This window comes from Lutjanus erythropterus, chromosome 8, assembly GCF_056507025.1.
Source record: "Lutjanus erythropterus isolate fLutEry1 chromosome 8, fLutEry1.hap2, whole genome shotgun sequence".
In the NCBI taxonomy this organism is placed as follows: Eukaryota; Metazoa; Chordata; class Actinopteri; order Lutjaniformes; family Lutjanidae; genus Lutjanus; species Lutjanus erythropterus.
In genome coordinates this window covers 10,459,942-10,478,881 of record NC_139324.1, presented here as the reverse complement: position 1 = coordinate 10,478,881, position 18,940 = coordinate 10,459,942, and the positions used below count along the sequence as shown (strand labels likewise).

Here is an 18,940-nt window from a genome sequence, read left to right as displayed (position 1 = left end):
AGCAAGCGCATTAGACTTCAGCTAGCTGGCTAACTTGTAATTTAGCCCTAACGTGAGAGGAGATAAAATAATTTAATCTTGCGGCTCGTGTAGACTTTCCAAATGTCATCAAATTGAATGAATCTAAATTAAACATGTCATTTTGCAGGGGTTGTCATGCTTCAGAAACATTTATTACCATTTTACTTCTTTCATAACGTGCGCTTCTGGGGGGAAAGTCTTTTGGGGTTGCAGTGTATCATGTGGCGTTGTCATTTAGAGGTTTACCCACTGTGTCAAATTGGCTTCAAAGCACAGGGCTCTTCCTGTGGGCTTGGAGCAAATCCTTAAATCTGTATCTTGCTAAACGGAGCTTCCTGCGCAGAGAATAACCTGACCTTCATTTTGAGACAGAAACCGAAATTAAGTTAAGCTGCAGCACATTTATAACTGTTAGTGATGTTTGTTAGTGAGGGCTAAATAAGGATAGGTCACAGTCATGTGAGTCATATGAGGAAAGATCATAAAAGCATAACAGACATGGAAGAATCAGAAAATGTTTGTCTGTCTGTCAAACCCACAGAATGCATTTCCTCATCAATTGATACTTTTATTTTAGTAGACAGTTTGTAAATTGTCTTAAGAAAAATGGAAATGTATCTACAAACCTAATGTGGAGCTGCTGGGTCCCTCTCTGGAAAGCATTATGTCTTAGCTCTGATCGTCTGTGTGCCTATGCCAGAGTGTGTCAGTTGCTCTTTTTACTCCTCTCTTATTCTCACTTTCACTGGCCCAGTGACGTGTTTGGTAACTAGTCCAATTCTAGAATTGATTTAAGAAAGAGGCAAAGAGGAGAATATGAGATTATGGTGTGAAGATGAAAGGCTGTGAGGTAAGCTACCCAGCTCAAACACGGCTAGGAAGGTCTGAAACAGGAAGTTAATTTAAACTACAGACAGTTTGATCTGTGTGGACAGACGTGGAGGATCACCATGTATGGGAAGACTGAGTTACTTCGGTCTTCATTGCTGTCTGTGTCTAAGTGAGCGTCTGGCCGCCGCACCCGGATTCCTGAGCTTTGCCAGTTAAGCAAATGCTCTGCAGTACCTGCTTTTAATCAAATACTGAGGATTTTGAGGACATACTTATACTTTTACTTGGTAAAATTGCCTATAAAATGTACAGTCATGCCAAATATTTATAGTGTACAGCTTAATTTATGACTGTCACTTTTCAGAAAGAAGGAGAAATAATGTGCTTGTAAGGTCCTACAGTTTAATGACCATTTTATCTGCTGACAAGATGTTTAAATTAACGTTAACACATCTGTCACCTGTGACAGGATTTTTTCTGTTTTATTCCTTCTGATATGACACGCCAATGCCCTGCTCCCTGCCCTGCATTTCACCCAAATTCATCTGGTCACCCAAGTTACAAACTCCTCTTCACTTCTCTCGAGTCAACAAGCAGATAGCCCAAACTGTAGGTCATACAGGGCACACATTCCAAGCTGGCATGAGCTATGAAATGGGTATGTTCACTAACAATGCTGCAATGCTGATAGCTGCACGCAGCAATACCCGGAAGAATCAGCCCGTTCCAAATGGCCAAGCATGTGAACAAGCATGACCCCGACCCCCCAACAACACTGCAAAACACTGCTTTTCATATAATCTCTTCTAGGGACGGGTGTTCCAAATTAGCATCTGTTATAATCACCATGATACTTGCATCAGTTGGCTGTTTTTCAGGAATACCAGGAGCCTGGATACTGGCCCATGCGCTCAGAACGGCTGCATGCTCAAAATGGCCACGCCCCAGGCACGGACACTGCACTAGTTTTTCAAAGACATGACATGAGCATAATGTAAAAGGGACCATCGTGCCAAACCAACAGATAATTATCACCAAACTCTGCGGTTCCTTTCCACTCTGAAAGTATTTTTAGCATCATTCAGCCCATTATTTTGGTTTTGCATCCAGCAGCTTTACTGTTGGGGTTCAGTCTCACTGCTCTCATCAGTGTCATTTCCAGCACCAGCAGGCAGCCAGTTCCAGTTTCTAGTTAAAGTGTTCTGCCTGCACAGCATCATACAGCAGACAGAGACAGTTAGCACCTGTTTCAATTAAAGAGCCAGATTGTGGAGACCAAAACAGAGCTCAAAGGAAAGTAAATATTGGACTTGTATTATTCAGGTGGCCAAAAACACAGATCCAAATAAATGCTAATACGTCCCCTTGTCTTGTGGAACTTTTCCCAAGATATTGGACATGTTAGCAAGTTTTACAGTATGTGAATTTCCACCAGGTGAACAAAAATCAATGAATACTGTTTTAAAGTTGTTACTTTTTTAAGGTATATAGTGTAAAATAATGGCCACCTAATTACCAGAGATGTCAGCAAAATTAAAAACTAAAAATTCTATAAATAGTTTTCAGCCATGTCTCAATAGAGAACCCTTAAAACCCTGCAGCTTATCACATCGGTTCTAAAATGATGACACCCCTGCAGAGGGAACCACTCGCGCTCTCAGGAATATTCTGGGCCTTTGCACTTGTCTTTGATATTTGACCTTGCCAGCCATGTATCAGTGTTTGGAAGGCTTGGAAGCTGCCTACAGCACACATCTTATTTGAATCATAGAAGGGCACCTTGTACACCAGATCTGTGGGATTTGATGTTTCAGAGGAAGGTAGATTTAACAGATATTACTTTTAAATCACATCACTAATGGCCAGCAGCTGTATCTGCAAAAGTTTATGGGATACTTGCAAAGTATCCCATTTATCCCAATGATCTGGGCTATGATTTAAAAAGCATGGCCTTTAAAAAAGCTTTAATAAACAATAAGCATACTCTCATCCTCGGTGGCTGTTTTGCCAGACTCCACCCACGCTGTGTGACATTTGGGATTTGTTATCTGAATTTTTCCTTTCCGCTACTGTCAGCATCTCACGGCGCTGAGGATGTTACTTTTTCTTGCAATAAGCACAAAGTTTTCTTCACATTTGCTGAAGAGGATGGCCTGACACAGAGAATGAAATCAATCATGACACATGTGTGAGGAGCTGCCAAAGCACACAGAGGAGAGGAGAGATGTGTTTGTTTGAATAAGATCTGGCCTTACTTCTTAAAGTTTTTGAGCAGAAGTGCACGGCCCGTTTCAGAGAACGCAATGAGAAAATAAATATCCTGTACGTCATAATGAGAACCTTTCTCGAAATAATGATTTAATATCTTAAAGTAATGAAATAACTTCCTCAAAACAATTACTTAGATATTGAGTCATTATATTAAGATAAGTAAATTATTATTTTGGAATGTTTCTCATTATTTTAAAATACTAAGTCACTGTTTTGAAACGCTATGTCATTATTTTCAGATACTGTCATTATTTTGAAATAGTTATTATTTTGAGAGGTAATGTTATTATTTTGAAATACTAAGTCTTAGCACATGTTAGTCAATGCATTCAAAAGCCAATCTGTGTTTTGTGCTGCAAAATATTAATAATTATGAAAAAAGGAATTTGCTTCATGAAAGAAAAATGTTATATGTAACAATTTACTCATTTAATAATTTGTTTACATTTAAAGATGATCATGTCATCAGGACAGATTCTTCAAAACCTGTGTGTCGTTCTGGAGCCTCAAATTAGATCAGAGACAAAACAATCCAGTCCAAGCCATCTGCAAGTCCTCACCTCTGTCGGTGTCCAGGCCTTCCAGAGAGTTTGGTGACGGGACTGACATTTCCCAGTCCACTGTTTAACCAGTATAAAAGCCACAACAGAGAAACCTGTTAAATGATGCTCCAATCTGCTCCTACATGTTTGTTTAAAAGTTTCTTTTTTCTTTTTGCTTTCCTTCAGTGTTCTTTTCTTTTGTTTTCTTCTTGTTTTTTTTGAGTCTAACTCACCTGTTACCTGGATTTGTAGTTTGCACGTGGCACTTCAATCTACTGCCCTTCTGTGAATTTGTTGGGGCATTTCCATATACTAACTGCAAACTTCCTGGTATGCGCATCCAATTTAAGATCAAATTCTGATTCATTGCACACTTCATGAGCCCCACTCTCCTCTTACTGCTTTGTTTAAGAACAAATATAAAAGAAAAGTAACAAAACATTCATGCATGAGGCCTTTGTGTTGAGACAATTTGTTACTGGTTCAAGAATGTTTCTCATTCTTTTAAAATGACACTGTCAGAAATTGTTTTCCATATCGCTGGACATAATTCTACTCATTCCTAAAAGACACTGCTCAAACTAATGTGAGAATATTTCAAGAAAGTAACTTCTCTGCCATTTCTCCTCTGCTGCCTGCATGAACAAAATAAATGTTTGTTATGGAGAAACTAAATTAAATTTAAGACTAAAATGCATGGGGTTGTTTTTGCTAACTGTAATACAAGTACTCAAAAAAGTAAAGATGTAAATGCAAGATGTCTGACTCATTAACTTTAACGTTACACCCCATCATTAGAAAGACCTTGGGCGAAATCTTGTCTACCACCAACCAATCATACTGTTTCCCTGCTCTTTATTTATACTGTGTGTAACAGAACCAGACTGATCTCGTTTTTTTTTTCAGATACACTGTAATATAAGACTTCAACAGAGTAACCAGTATTAATTAACTCTGAGTGATGCCGTTTACACCGAGACAAACAAACAAAGGCATGCAAGAGTTTTAAAAATGTTTTTTGTGTGAGAGAACTTCAATATAGTGACTCAGCTGGAGACAAAATGAGAGAAAATGACCTATAAAGGTAGATACAGACTGCATTAATGTACAGAGAGATACATAAATACTGTAGGTGAGGATACTGAGTAACAAATAAACACAATTAAACACACATTACTCAAAAGGTCACTGAATGTTTTTGGTAACACTTTATTTGAAGGGGTGTGCATATGACACTGTCATAACAGTGACATGACACCTGTAATAGATATGAAGTTATCTTTATGAATGTTGATGATTGTTGTCATGAACTGTCATACACTCAATTATGTTATTTTTGTAACATGCAAAACTGACTGATGTTTGAGATGTCTATGTTATGACAACTTGACATTAACCAAGATCACATGCTGTCAGGCCCAATTATCAAACTTAAAGAAACTATTTAGCTTTGTGCGTTAACATTACATTATACTGTCATATGTGGCTTGTTTGGTTTTGACATTGGCTGTCATAAGACCTTTATAATTGTTTCATGAATTCCCTTGATCTCAGTGAATGTAGCACACTTTGGGCTTGTCATAAATATGTTATTAAATGTTTTAAGACCATTTTGATAACAGGGTAGAGTCATTTACAGAATTTTGTCATAGACAGATGAATAGATGTTGCTAAAGTAAGCTAACTGTCGTGTAGTTAGCCATCCTTTTAGCTGATTCAGCCCCGTGACGCCAGGAGTCTTTCCGTTAACTCTATGGCTTGTTTATGTCAAGTTGAGATAACAGAGACATTTCAAATGATGTAACTTGTGACATTAAAACAATTAAAAATGGCACTATTGACTGAATGACATTTACTGACAACAGACATTAAAAAATTAATAAATATTTGTTCATCCTCAGGACAGATTTCAGGTCATGGTCATGACTGTCATGCCAGTCTTATGAATACCCCATTAAAATAAAGTGTTACCACACCTTTTTCATGAGAATGTTTAATTGAATATTTCACTAACAGTGTTATTAATGCTAAATCAAGCGACCATGCACAGGAAAGCTAGACCTCAGCTATCTTGATGAGTTTTTTTTTTTTAGTATTTTTATTAGTAAGCGTAGCACTAAATGTTTCCTGGACAAGTTCTGCAGTCATTTCTACATTTACTGACTTTTCCATGTAACAAGGCTGACATAATATTTACACAAAGTTGCCAAAATGAAGCCAAGTGTTGCCATCCGTGTGCCCTTCACTCACGTTTGTCAGCCAGCATCCTGTCTCATAAAATCTGTGTAATGAAATGGTATATTTTTTGTTTTTTTAGCTGTAAAAGCAACATGAGTAAGAAAGTAGAAATTTAGCTTCAGATGTATCCCTTGACAGCTCAACAGTTCTTGGCTCAACGTTTTGGGAAAATGTGCTTATCTGCTTTGTTTCCGAGAGTGTGATGAGTAGTGTAGGACATGGTTAGCTTAGCTTAGCATAAATACTGGAGTCAGGGGGAAACCGCTATCCTGGCTCTGTTCAAAGTTCAAAAATACCCCTACCAGCCCAACTAAAGCTGCCTTATTCCATGTAATCAGAAATATAAAATGGCCATTTGTGTTCACATGTTGAAAACATTTCTGGGCAAACAAAAGTTTATCCCTCTGCTCAGTATTTCTGTTTGGCCTCTCCAACTGTGGTGCTGGTTGCCAGACGAAGTGAGCATCAAGATGTTTATTCAAAAAGGTTATTCCCTGCTTATTTCTGTAGCCAAAACCGAGCTGCATTGTTAGTGTTTCTCTATTTCTGAGTTGTAGCCATTTGCAAATAATTAGCATTGTTTGTTTAACGTGTCTGTCATGGTGACGTTGGTGCAATATTATTGGCCAACATGGGAATCTTCCTTTCTCGCTCCTTTCTGATTCTTCACGTGTTTTAAACGCAAATACCAACTTCTGTCATCTAATTGACAGTTCAATTCTGAAGAACTCTTTTACGCATCAGTCTATCCTAAACCGGTGTCAATCAGTCAGTGCTCTGCTAACTGAGAGCAGAGGACATAATGTGATGTGTGTAATCTTTAGAAGGGAGCTGCCCAAGCATGCAAAATAAGTGTCATTGTATACTAACAATAAAGTTGTATAGTATCATAAACCATGTAAGCGCAACAAGGGAGGGATGAGGAATTCCAGCCCTGCCTGTATAGAAGTCTCCCCCCAAAGTGCCAGCAGACAACTTCTCTCAGCAACTTTCAATGGACGGTTGTTCTTTGTGTGGTCCTCCATAGCATTCTGATGCACTTCCATCAATCTGGATTTGACATTGTCGTCTTGTGTCACATTGTGAGTGACACAAAAGACCCTTTGAAATCAGATTTCAGTGGCCAGCCTGTGCCTGAGACACATTTGTAGAAAATGGATTCACATTTCATGTGGGTTTTTTTTTTTTTTTTTTTTTCTTTTTTTTTTTTTGCTGTCTAGACATTCTAAAATCATTCTGGATACACTCTATGCCAGAAACAGCTTTGGGCTGGCAGTCTGAACAAGGTTAAAAAAAAAAAAAGTAGATTTACAAATAAAACACAAACAGAAGTTCTCATATTCCCATCGCTGTGGTGGAGCTATGCTAGCAGTTTCTCCTGTTCCCAGTCTTTGTGCTAAGCTAAGCTATATAGCTCCTGGACGTGAATGTACTAAACAATAATAGCATTGCATTGCTACAGTCCTTGACTTCATTGTTGCATGTACAAAATCATCTTCTTTGATGCTTTACAGGATATGATTGTATTTTGTCTCAGCAAAAATGGTAGCAAAAAGACTGGAGGCAGGGGTAACCTCAAGTTTGGGAAACTCCCCAAGTTTCTAGTGTTTTTCATTAAACTAGACTAAACAGATCTTGGAAGAACCATATAAATGAGATGTACAGTGAAGGACCCCTAATACAGCTTGGCCACTATTCAAGGACATAACTGGGACTGAGCCCTGAGGGTACAATCCTGCAATTATACCAAGGAAGTCTCCTTTGGGGAGAAGAAGGATGCATTTTAATCCTCCAGAGGATTTGTATCTTCTCTAGCCCATTACTGACAAGTAAGCTGTTCCCATGGAGGGCTCGTCCAGGATTTGAACCTGGGACCTCTCAGACCCAAAGTGAGAATCATACCCCTACAACAATTAGCCACCCATGACATGGCCATTTGTGTTGCTTCTCTTATTGATATGACACTAAAGGTGGAATAGTTTTAATTTTACAGGTGGCTACCCAGAAAGTTGTCCTCCATAATAATAAACTCCTCCATGTTTCCAACTTTTTTTTTTAGGGAGCTGAAGACCAAGATTGAAAAAGAAGACACCAAGAGAGAGTTGTTGGGCAACCAGTCAAGTCTGACTGAGACCCACTGTATTCGATGTCTCCATCCCTTCAAGTTCCTGGTCAACAGCAAGCGCCAGTGTCTGGACTGCCAACTCTTCATCTGCAAGTCCTGCAGTCGCTACAACAAGAAGGAGCAGGGCTGGGTGTGTGACCCCTGTCGCATGGCCAGGTAGGAAATGACAAATTTGCAAAATGAAACCTTTAATAGTTTAAAGTGAGGCCAGCACCACAGCCAAGAGCTGAAAAATCTGCGGTCACTCAAAAAGAGCTGGCTTCACTCTGGAAACCAAAGAGAATGAAAGAGAAGTCACTTCAGAGCGTGTTTTCTTGATTAACGGGCGCCACTGCCTCCACATTTGTATTGTTTGACTCTGTTAAAATGGCAGCAAGCTGTAAGCCCAAGGGCTGAACAACATCTTACAAACAATACACATTTTTCAATATTAGATCAGCAGAAATCAAACATTTTCCTTTATTGTGCTCTCCCTTTCAATCTGAACATTAAAGTAAAGCTACTAACATTTTGCTGGACCCCCAGATCATAGGTGCTTAACCTTTTGTGACCTTGGAGCCCAATTTTAGCTGTGAAGAGCTTTTGACATCTCTGATACTGACATGCCTCCAGTTTGGAAAAGCAGAGAGGACCACCAGCAGAGAAGCTAAGCAATGTACTGCTGTGGACAGGGTAAGCAGCGATACGTAATTTAGCTTAGAAATTTTATTGCAATATGATGTACTGCAATATGATGTACTGCAATTTTCAAATCACAGGAGGCACAATATTTGTTCAAAAATGTATGTCAAAATAGCATTTGAAATCAAATATTGTTGTTCTGCAGGGATGTCCTGACCTTCACGTCATATGCTACAGACATATGCTATTTTATCTTTGTTTGGTACAGATCCCCACAAAAATCACACCATAATCACTTTCAGATGTTTTTCAATAAAAATGAGAAAAAGACAGAATTCCCTCTAATCATCATGTAATCATAATAATCATATTGCAGTTGTAATATCAGCCAAAAACTCCTGGGAAACCACCCTTGTATAAGCCAAATATCACACTCTCTCTGAACCGGACTTCTTTTGCAAAAAGGGTAAAAGCTAATTATTTTAAAAACAGCGTACACTTAAACTGACTCTGTCCACAGCAGGGCATTGCCTAGCCTCTGTGCTAGTATTCCTCTCTGCTTCTCCAAACCGGGTGCATGTCGACCACTATCCACAGTAGGTAATACACTGACTGTGGAAGAACCTCATACAACCCCACTTCAAACTTGACAACTGAAAACTTGTAATGTTGAAAGAGATGGTTGTGACTGCAGATCTCTTGCTGCTACGTAAAGTCACAGGATTTAGCTGAGGGTACAGATTTCATCTGCCACATCTAGTCTGGAGAGCTTTCAAAAGAACCATAACTTTTTAAGTGTGCAGTGTAATCCCCCTTTTGTTCTTGCAGAGATCACAGTAGAATGACTCACTTACCCGGTCAAACTTTTTGCTAGCTTGGTTGTTTCCCATGCATCACCAGAAGGCTTCCTCGCTCCACTACAACTGCACTCATTGCCACGTCATGCCACATAATGCAATTTCATTTGCACATCAGGGAACCACATGTTCCCTGTGTTCCAACCCCAAGATTGGAAAAGGATGCCCCAAATCATTTCTTTTTCAGAAAAGAGACTGTTGACTGTATGTTCCAACATGTATTCAACTTTGAATCCATACAGAAATGGTTCCAACATGGCTTCATTTCACCAAGAATGATGACAACATTGGTACTGCTACACTGTGCTCAGAATCAATTCTGGCAAAATCGTAGCACTTCCCATCCTTAGTGATGCTGCCTTGACTGTGGCTTTAGAACTTCACTGGTTACCTCTACTTACCTGCTTTTAAACATTCTGAAGGAATCCAAAATAACAAGCTTTGAGTAAAGAAATCAGTTCTTTAGTCTAGTTCCTTCTGACCTTTTTCAATCAAAAGTTATTTTAAAAAAAACCTATAAAACCACACTGCTAGGGGTGTATCCAGATCCTTTGCAAGGGTGTGACATAAATCTTTCCATTTTGATATTTGTCACTTATAAAAGAAAATGACAGCAAAATACAGTCCAAGTCAAAACATGACTGGAGACATGCTTTTCTACTAAAGAGGTTTTTGAATGCAGAAGTGCTATTTGTTTGAATACTCAGATGATCAGTGACTAACCCTAACTCTGACTCAGTGATTTGTTTATGAGCCTGAAAGCACTTAATCAACACGTGTAAACTTTTCAGCAGCTAGCAGATAAATACTTTGGTATGGCTGCACAGCTGAGGTCTAAATATTTGTTAGAGTTTAGTAGGTGAGCTAAGTACTTCTTGAATCTCTATAACTGCATATGAATCTGCGCACAATCTGTAAGCAAGGGACAAGATTGTAGTATCAGAGGTGTTCTGCTTTCTGTTTTGTTTGTAGTCCCAGTAGTATTGATGATGTTTCAGTGGACTTTACTTGCATGCAGGTAAACAGTCCATGTGGTGAGCAAAAGAGGTGGAAAGCACTGGCCAAAATGTAATCTCAGCATCTGTCAGCTATCATCTGCTTGCTTTTTAAAATGTATCTGCATTTATATGCATAGTTACTGCCTTGTTGGGAATTTTAAGTAATCTAAACCAGGAACTGGAACTGTTTCTTCACTCCTGCACCTCAGGCAGCCTGAATACGCCACTGGCCGGTGGGTTTCAAGATTTTGTATTTCCAAATCATGCTCAGTTTGGGTACCATGAACAACAAATATTAGCTACAGACAGTTAATAATGAATTGCATTAGTCGTCTGCTTTCCTCTATAGAATCATCTGGACCATCCTTTTACTGAGCAGTTCAGTGGCTGCACATCACAGCATTTCATAGACATTTTGGCAATCGTCGTTTCCACAGACACAGCTAAGATCTCCTTTACTGTTCTTCTCTTTTGTTCACTTCAATAGAATTTAATACATTTTCATTCATGCACATTCCAGCTCCATATGTAACTTTTGTACTGTTGTTTATTCAGATGAGGTTGTGTCCTTTCACTGAGCTCAGCCCGTGTCTGGAAAATGTCATGCTATGCATCTCATGCTTAAACCTGCACTCAACTTTGTTTGCTCACCATAGCAGTCAGTAATTTATTGCTCATGCTTTGTCTAACAAACGAGGCACATTCATGCTTGTAGTCTGAATATTTATTGTCCCACAACTATTTTCTGCATAATGTCAATACTTATTCTGTCTCCTGCATTTCCTTTCACAGGGTCCTCAAGATCGGTACTTTGGAGTGGTACCATGAAAACGTTCGTGCCCGCTTCAAGCGTTTCGGCAGTGCCAAGGTGATGCGATCACTCTTCAAGAGACTAAACAGACATTCTCAGAATGAGCTTGATGGTGAGTAGTCCAACTTTCACAGTATTATCAAGACACCTTTGAGGGTGGTTTGGCAACATGATGCTTGCTGTGACAGGTGACTTTAATTCTGGAATGTTTTAATCCATGATCCACTTATGAAAATCATTATACCGGTAAATAAATGATTAACGACTTTACTCGACAAATACTGTCAGTGTGGCCTGCTGACTGAAGCTGTCACCAGTTAAAAACTGAAGTTATTCTGGGCAGCTGCCATGTGGGAATATCTGTATATGTGTGAAGTAGTGCTGATCAAATCAGGTTACAAATGTGGTAGAATGTCAGGACTCAGGTCAAGATTGCTTTGAAAAGGCAACCTTAACAAATTTCCATCTGTTCCACTCATTTCTTTACAAGCCCCGGGGAGGTGCTGCAGGTCAGAAGTGGAGTCTGCCAGAGTCACAAAGCAGTGCTGGCAGTCTGCATGAGCTTACCATGAGAAATCCTCAATAAATGAAAGGCTTCGAGGAGCTTCAACAGCTGCATACTGTACTGTAACTGCATGGAAAATATGCATCAGCCTTTCCAATCACACTCCTCCATCTGAAAATTGGTTAGCACCACCATGACAAGCTCAGTGCATGTGTGAACTGTGTCAGTTTTCAAGTTCAAGTTCATGACTTGGACGAGTTGGTGCTAGAATTTAGAGATACACTTGTTTTCAGTTCTCATCTGATTACAATACCTGAATGGAAATCTGCTCACACCAATAGAACTCCCACCCCTCAGAATACTGGCTTTGCAAGTTTCTGTCTTGCTTTTCTGTTTCAAGACTAAAATGTTACCTTATGTTGTTTTACAGTACCTTATGTTATGATATGGGCAGCATAAGCCCCTCCCTCATTACCACTTGAGGCGCAAGGCTTAAACCCAACTGCTCCAGTGAACCTGCTCAGCGGCCAGCAGACTATGGACTTAAATTACATCAGTATTGGTACCCCATACTGATATTGGATCGAATGTGTCCAACCCTACGATACTTTTTGGTGATATTGTCCTGTATTATTCTAGTGAACAGCAAAATGCAAGTTCTTCAAGTCCAAGCAAGTACCATGGACATCTTCATACTGACCAGCAGGGGTTCTTGAATGACTTGTAGGGGACCCCAGATCCCATTTCTTGCTGGAACATTAAGGGAAGAAATAGTATCGACCGTTGTAATTGAGTGAAATTTATAGTGATCCTAGTTTGATCATTGATTGACTAAAGGCTTTATTATGTTCAAACTTAAACAAAAACACTCAGAGGATTCCTTAAGGCAAAATCCTCTCAAAATGGGGGTTCGTGGTCTAATGTACATCTAATGTAGGGGTCCTTGATGTGAAAAAGTTTGTGAACCCCTGTGCTCACCAATTCTCAACCAAATGGAACACATATGTGAGATCAGACAGTGCTGCCAACCATTATGAAAAACGCCAAATTAGAGAATATTGTTTGAAACAATGGCAGATGCAGTCCAAGCAGCATTTTGGCTGCTCCTAATGGCCTAACACCTCACTAAAATGCTCAATGTTGCTGTTTTTCTTTAATTTGTCACCCATCTGTCTGTGCTTCATTTTTGTGACACTGAGTCACAAGAATTAAGTTTCCTGTCTTTTTTTCAGACAGTAAGAAGTCATCAGTGGACTGCCAAATCTGTCACAGGGATTTAATCTCCTCCATCTTTTCCTGTTTTTCCGGCTCTGGCTCCTCACAGCTGTGCTGAGTGCTGTCGCAGCCGGGATGGAGCTCAGGCCGGGTCCTTAAATTTTAGCTTTTTGTCCTTAACTGACCAAAAGACTTGGAAACTCAGCCTTGTGAGACTTTTACACTGTCTACTGTATCTCTTAAAATCTGTACCCATACTTTCAAGCATAAATGATTACCAGACTTTCTGGTAGTGGTGAAAAGTGCTGTTTATGTTTACCGCTCATGTTTAAAGTTTGATGCAGTGACGGAATGAGGCCTCATCAAAACCTTTCCAGCACTTTTTTTTGCTCCCTTTTTGAAGTTGCTCACACAGCACCGCCAATATCCTCAGGCCACACCTCGAGCATTTAAAACAAGTGCCCTTGAAGCGCACTGCATTTCAGCTTTCAGAGTTATTATACACAGCAGGTCTCCAAGTGAGATCATAGCATCAGGAGATCAATGAATTATGAGGAGACAGCCGAGACTCTTGGTACTGCTTACGCTGAGTCACCCTCGAGGATTTTGGGATGGGAAACAGAGCGGGATGGCTGACTGGCTCAGCCCAGCGGGCCTTGTGATCATCCAGTCACATGTCTCCTATTCCCCGCCTGGAGTCCTGCAGATCTCCACCGAGCAGCAGCAGCAGCAGAGAGAGACAGAGAGAGAGAGAGAGAGAGGGGTGGGAGAAGAAAAACTTCTGTTTGTCATGTATTTATGTGAAATCCAGTGCGAACAGATGCAACTTGTAGTTATGAAACACAGTCATAAATATGCATGTTAACAGATGCATTATGTTTATATGATCAGCAACTCATCACATTCATGTGACCAGCTGGATTAAATACAACATGCATGACTGCACAGTCACACACACACACACACATTCTTTTGCTGTCCTCTTACTGTATGTATTCTGCTGTGGTCCGTCAGGCCCCCAAAGCTCGGAGGGTGTCATCCTATGTGTACAGTGTCTTTGTGCACACAGGGAGATGTAACACTGATGCTCACAACAGCGTCTTTGTTCACATGCGTTTGATATAAAATGAGTTTAACTCAATTACTTGGCTCACCCCAGCTCCTCAGTTTAATGGTGCAACTGCTGCTTCGGATTGTTATTTTATGTGGAAAGTAAAGACTACCTGAATTATCCCAATTTGCTGAGCTATTTATTACAGCTACATAATGGCAAAATTGTGAACCTTGCTTCATTCATTTTCATTTCAGAGTACTAGAATGATAGGTAAATTAAAACAATCAAATCATGCTCTAGGATAAATATGAAACATAATTAAATGAGCCATGTCTTCTTTCATCTTTTCCATTTTCCACGAGTATGACACACACCAGACTAAACTGAATGTCTTAACCGAATCATAAGTAAAGGTCAGATACTGTTGCCAGACAGATATGCCTTCTGATTTAAATATACTTTATCCTTTCTGGATGGATGGATGAATAGTTTGTGCTTTTACCCAAACCGTTCCAACACATGAGAACACAGTTGTCAGTCTGATGTGATCATCACCACATCCTTTTTTTTTTTCATTATTCCAATCGTTATTACCTAATGGAAAATCATACTCCCTCTGTCTTTGGGTGCAGATTTGTGGTGATGTGTGTTCACTTTGTGACTCTCTGCACAATCCAGACATGTAGGACATTTCCTGAGTTAAGTCTTTCGTTTGCTGAGCTGTCATTATCACGTTTAACTGTGTCCAGCGCAGCTGTTTCAGAGGCGTGCACGGAGTTGCACAGTCCGTACGCCAGACCTACCACCTTGCTCCTGGCATTTATAATTTAGTGTTCACCTGAGGGTGTAAAATATTAAACTGAAGGTATAATGCATGCATTTGCACCTTGAACTGGGTTAGTGTCAGACAAACATACATAACTTATTTGATTCGTTCATGATGATTATTCATAAAAAAGTTTGAGAGCCATGCTAATTACAGGAATTTCCTGGAAGAAACAACAAAACGGAAGAGGGGGCGCTGGGAGATGGCCATGAAATATGGGAGAAACCCAGGAGTGTTGGCACGTATGTGATGACTATGATTCATACCGCCCTCGTTCCAGCACCCTGACCACATACATCTTCGAAACTTCTTGTTCTGCGCTGCTTGCCACAATATGTTGTTTATTTTCTTTTTCTCCACAGCCACAGGCGACCACCAGAAATCATCTTGCAACCCCATTAGTGGTTCAGACCCCCAGGTTGAGAACCACTGCAAAAGTTTGACATATCTGTCTTGACCAAAGTGATGGACAGATCAACCAACTAATTTTGCCATCTCTACAGCCAAGCTGCTAGCATGGCTGAAAACAATTAAATACATATAGTGTAATGAATATTTTATACCTGATTTATTATGTTTTTAGTTTTATTTGTTTATCTTTATGTGTTTTTATATGGCAAATCCTGGCTACATCCCTACAGCTGCTATATGCTGCTCACATTATGCCAAATTTGCAGTAATTTTCAGATATGGTGGAGTGCATCTGTGAGGCCAAGGTTGAATTATGAAACAGGCAAAGCAAGGGGACTCCCCACAGGGGCTCTGAAGGCAGGTCTATACATCATATGTTGATTGGTTTGTTATTATTTCAGGCATTGCAAATTTGTTTATGAATGTGCATTTAAAAAACTTTTTTATGACTTGGTTTATTGCTGTGGTATAGGACCCTTCATGCTCCTAAATAAATTTCAGTTTCACCAAATAAACAGGAGTCAGTTTGAGCCCACACATTCTTTTTTCCCCGGGGCCTCTTAGAAGCTTAATCCAACTCTGTGTGTGTGGTCTTCTTTAGATCCATCTGAAGTCATATTAATGTTTAATAACTGGTACGTTGCCTAGTTTACTTAAAATAACATTTAGTAAAAATTCTCAAGTAATTGTAAAGAGGACGATGCTGTAAATCAGAGTGATTAATTCAGTTCTTATTAGACTATTAAAATGATCCATTCAGTCGTTTTAGTTCTGAATGTCTTATAAAGTGCGTTTGGTGGTTTGGGAACAGACCAAAAGGTTCTGGTTAGGTTGGTACAGTCAGTGCTCGCCTGGCTTTCACTCACACTGGCGAATCAAGAGTAGAGAAGCAGAGCCAGGGAAGTTTTAGTCAGGGAGAGTCAACAAGGCTTAAAACAAAACTCATTAGTGGCAGTTATTACTATCATTATCATAAGCGGCAGTATTAATAGCTGTAATAATGGGACTTTGTAATGTGTTTTGTGTCTGTCTGCACATTTTTTCTGTACCGTTCAGTGTTCACTGTAGTTTACTGTAATGTGCGTGAATCATGTTGTTGTTCTGCATTTCAGCCTGATCACTTTGTCTGCTGATCTGAGAAACCCTCTATTCTTGAACTTCAGCTTCTCCCTCCAGCTTTTACTGTTCCTAGTCTCTCTCTCCTCTCTTTCTGTAAGAGAGAACTGTTATAATGCAACTCACTCATAAACCGTCTAATAAATAGGTGCTGAAAACACACAATGTTCCCTCTTTTGCCTCCTCGCTATGCTGGATGGAAGTAAAAAGCATCTGATTTGCCACAGGCCGTACAGTGTGCATCCGGCTGTAAAGACAAAGGGCACCGAGTTAAAAGTTATCTGGCGGGTTTGAAAAAGGTTTGCATAATGTGACTCCTTGGTTTGCTCACATGGGAGATTCATAAATACATGCGCATAAAGGACTGCCAGATGATTTTATTCATGCACTGCATTACTTTATGGAAATCATGTGCTTTATTGTCCAGCACATAGAGTTATTTTAAAAAGCTTTGGGTAAACGCTAACATGTCTGTCTTCTTTATCAGCAGACGCATATGAGGAGCACAGTATGGACGCAACAGATTCACAACACTACAAAGAGGTAAATATTTTTTGCTGGTTCTGTTTTACAATTAGACTACCATTGTAAATGATACATAGGTGGTTTATAATTAGGTTGTAAACCCTTTATAAATCATTAATGAGCTGCCACATCACAATGCATAAACAGGGCAACAGTGCTGGTAAGCCTCAGATCTCATTTCTTATTTAGCTTTTGTCTTCTCCATCAGCAGCATTTATATTTGTCAACAAGTAACAGTTAACCACCATCAGCATGTCCTTACAGTCCAAAAGTTTCATTTGGCATATCAAATTAACATTATCAGATTTTTTTTCAGTATTTTTTTTCAGTATGCATCACTTTTTGTTTTACAATAAGGTTCCCTTTGCCAATTATTAACGGTTGTAAGTCATTAATAAGTGGTAATAATAAGCAGTAACTGGATCTTGCAAAAGAGTGAGCCTACATCAATGCATGAAAACTTAAAACTGTTTAGAATTGTTTATCAATGATTTATAAAGTGTTTACAACCTAATTATTAACCTACCATTTATAAAGCATTCATAAGGGTCGTCTTATTGTAAAGTGGTATCAATTTTCTCTTACGCTTGAAGAACAAGTACGTGGCACCTTAAATGCTTGTTTGTGTCAACTAATGCTAATTGCTTAATCTTTGTTTGCTTGTTTAGAACATTAAATAAAAAAGGCATCTTGCATCTATTTTGTTGCTACTAAAGTTTTAGTGAGTTTGTGGGCAGCAGAAAATCCAGTGATATGCATCATAAAACAAGAAGCAGATAGCAATTAGTTCTCAAACAGCAGAACTTTGGTTCTAGTGATTTTCTTTGTTAATTTATGTTGAGAACACGTGGCAGTCCTGATGTGCAGCCCACAGAAACATGTTTTGCTTGTAATGCTTTAGAGAGTGAAAGCTCATCTGCAAAACAGGCACTTTCATTTGAGTTCAAATCAGCATTTTGCCTGCATATGTTTCTTGAGTTGACTCAGACTTTGCGAGGGCCTGCACTGATGTTTGTCACGCTGACGGCTCCTTCCTGCGCTGAAAAGCAGAGGTGTTTTCTGCACGGGTTATCTATGTGATGTGAGCCGCCCCTCGTGAACAACTGGAATGCTTTGACTGCTTGCGACGGCTGAGGTTAGGCACGGTCGAACCGGCACTGGCAGTAGTGCATTGTGGGTAAATACCAGGCTGTCATACGTAATCGCACACATGAAAGAGTCTGAGCTGAGTTGAGGGAGCCTCTGGGTCAAGTCCTGAGATTGTAAGAAAAGGGGCTCTGAGTCCACTGGAATTCATCATAAAAGCAAACTACTATTGTTTATTCCATGTTCTCTGTGTAAAGTGGGAGCTGAGCTCTGTTTACTTTCAATCACTGCAGCAGCTGCTGAGGAGAAGAAATGCTGACAGGACTCTCGGGCTCTCCTGGGTCTGTGGATGCTCTGTTTCCAGTCTAACTACCAGAGTTTTATTTATATCTTATATGATTGGACTTTTGATGGACAGACTAGAAGAAGACCATCTCGTTTGAATTTCATTAGACAGAGTGCCCTCTACTGTTCCAAACAGAGTACTGCCTCGTGAATCACCTCACTGAGCCTGTAAGGAAACCTCGTTTTCACCTACTCAGAGAAGTTACAAGGCAAACATGGGGAGGAGTTTTTGGAGCCTGTATGGACGCAGCGTCGTGCTCAAGGATTCCTGGGTAGAGTGGATTGTCTCTCAACAACACAGGATCTTAAAAAGAAGTCCCTGTCTTTCTAGGCACCACGGCCAAATAGCATAGTAGATGTTCTCCAAGTGACTCATGTAATAGCATCCAATTTAAGTCCCAAAGCTATAAATATATTGTACTCAGTGATCATTGAAAAGAAAGTTTAAAAAATCATACAGGAACTGAGTGGAATCAATTCATCTTTTCTCAGTAATCTAATGTAAATATAATTTAGAAGTTTTATTTATTCAATTTAATTAA

At 39.6% G+C, this 18,940-nt stretch overlaps 1 protein-coding gene across 4 annotated transcripts in view; it reads left to right on the top strand.

Moving 5' to 3' along the window:
* Positions 1 to 18,940, top strand: part of mlphb (melanophilin b) — a 59,510-nt gene that overhangs the window by 16,299 nt on the left and 24,271 nt on the right. For 2 of the 4 annotated variants that reach the window (XM_084723977.1, XM_084723980.1), the window contains exons 3-5: positions 7,963 to 8,184; positions 11,297 to 11,427; positions 16,933 to 16,985. In XM_084723977.1, coding sequence (XP_084580103.1) covers positions 7,963 to 8,184; positions 11,297 to 11,427; positions 16,933 to 16,985 — 406 coding nt within the window. Of the gene's footprint in view, positions 1 to 7,962; positions 8,185 to 11,296; positions 11,428 to 16,929; positions 16,986 to 18,940 lie in introns of all 4 variants that reach the window. The other 2 variants (XM_084723979.1, XM_084723976.1) reach the window with 1 other exon arrangement.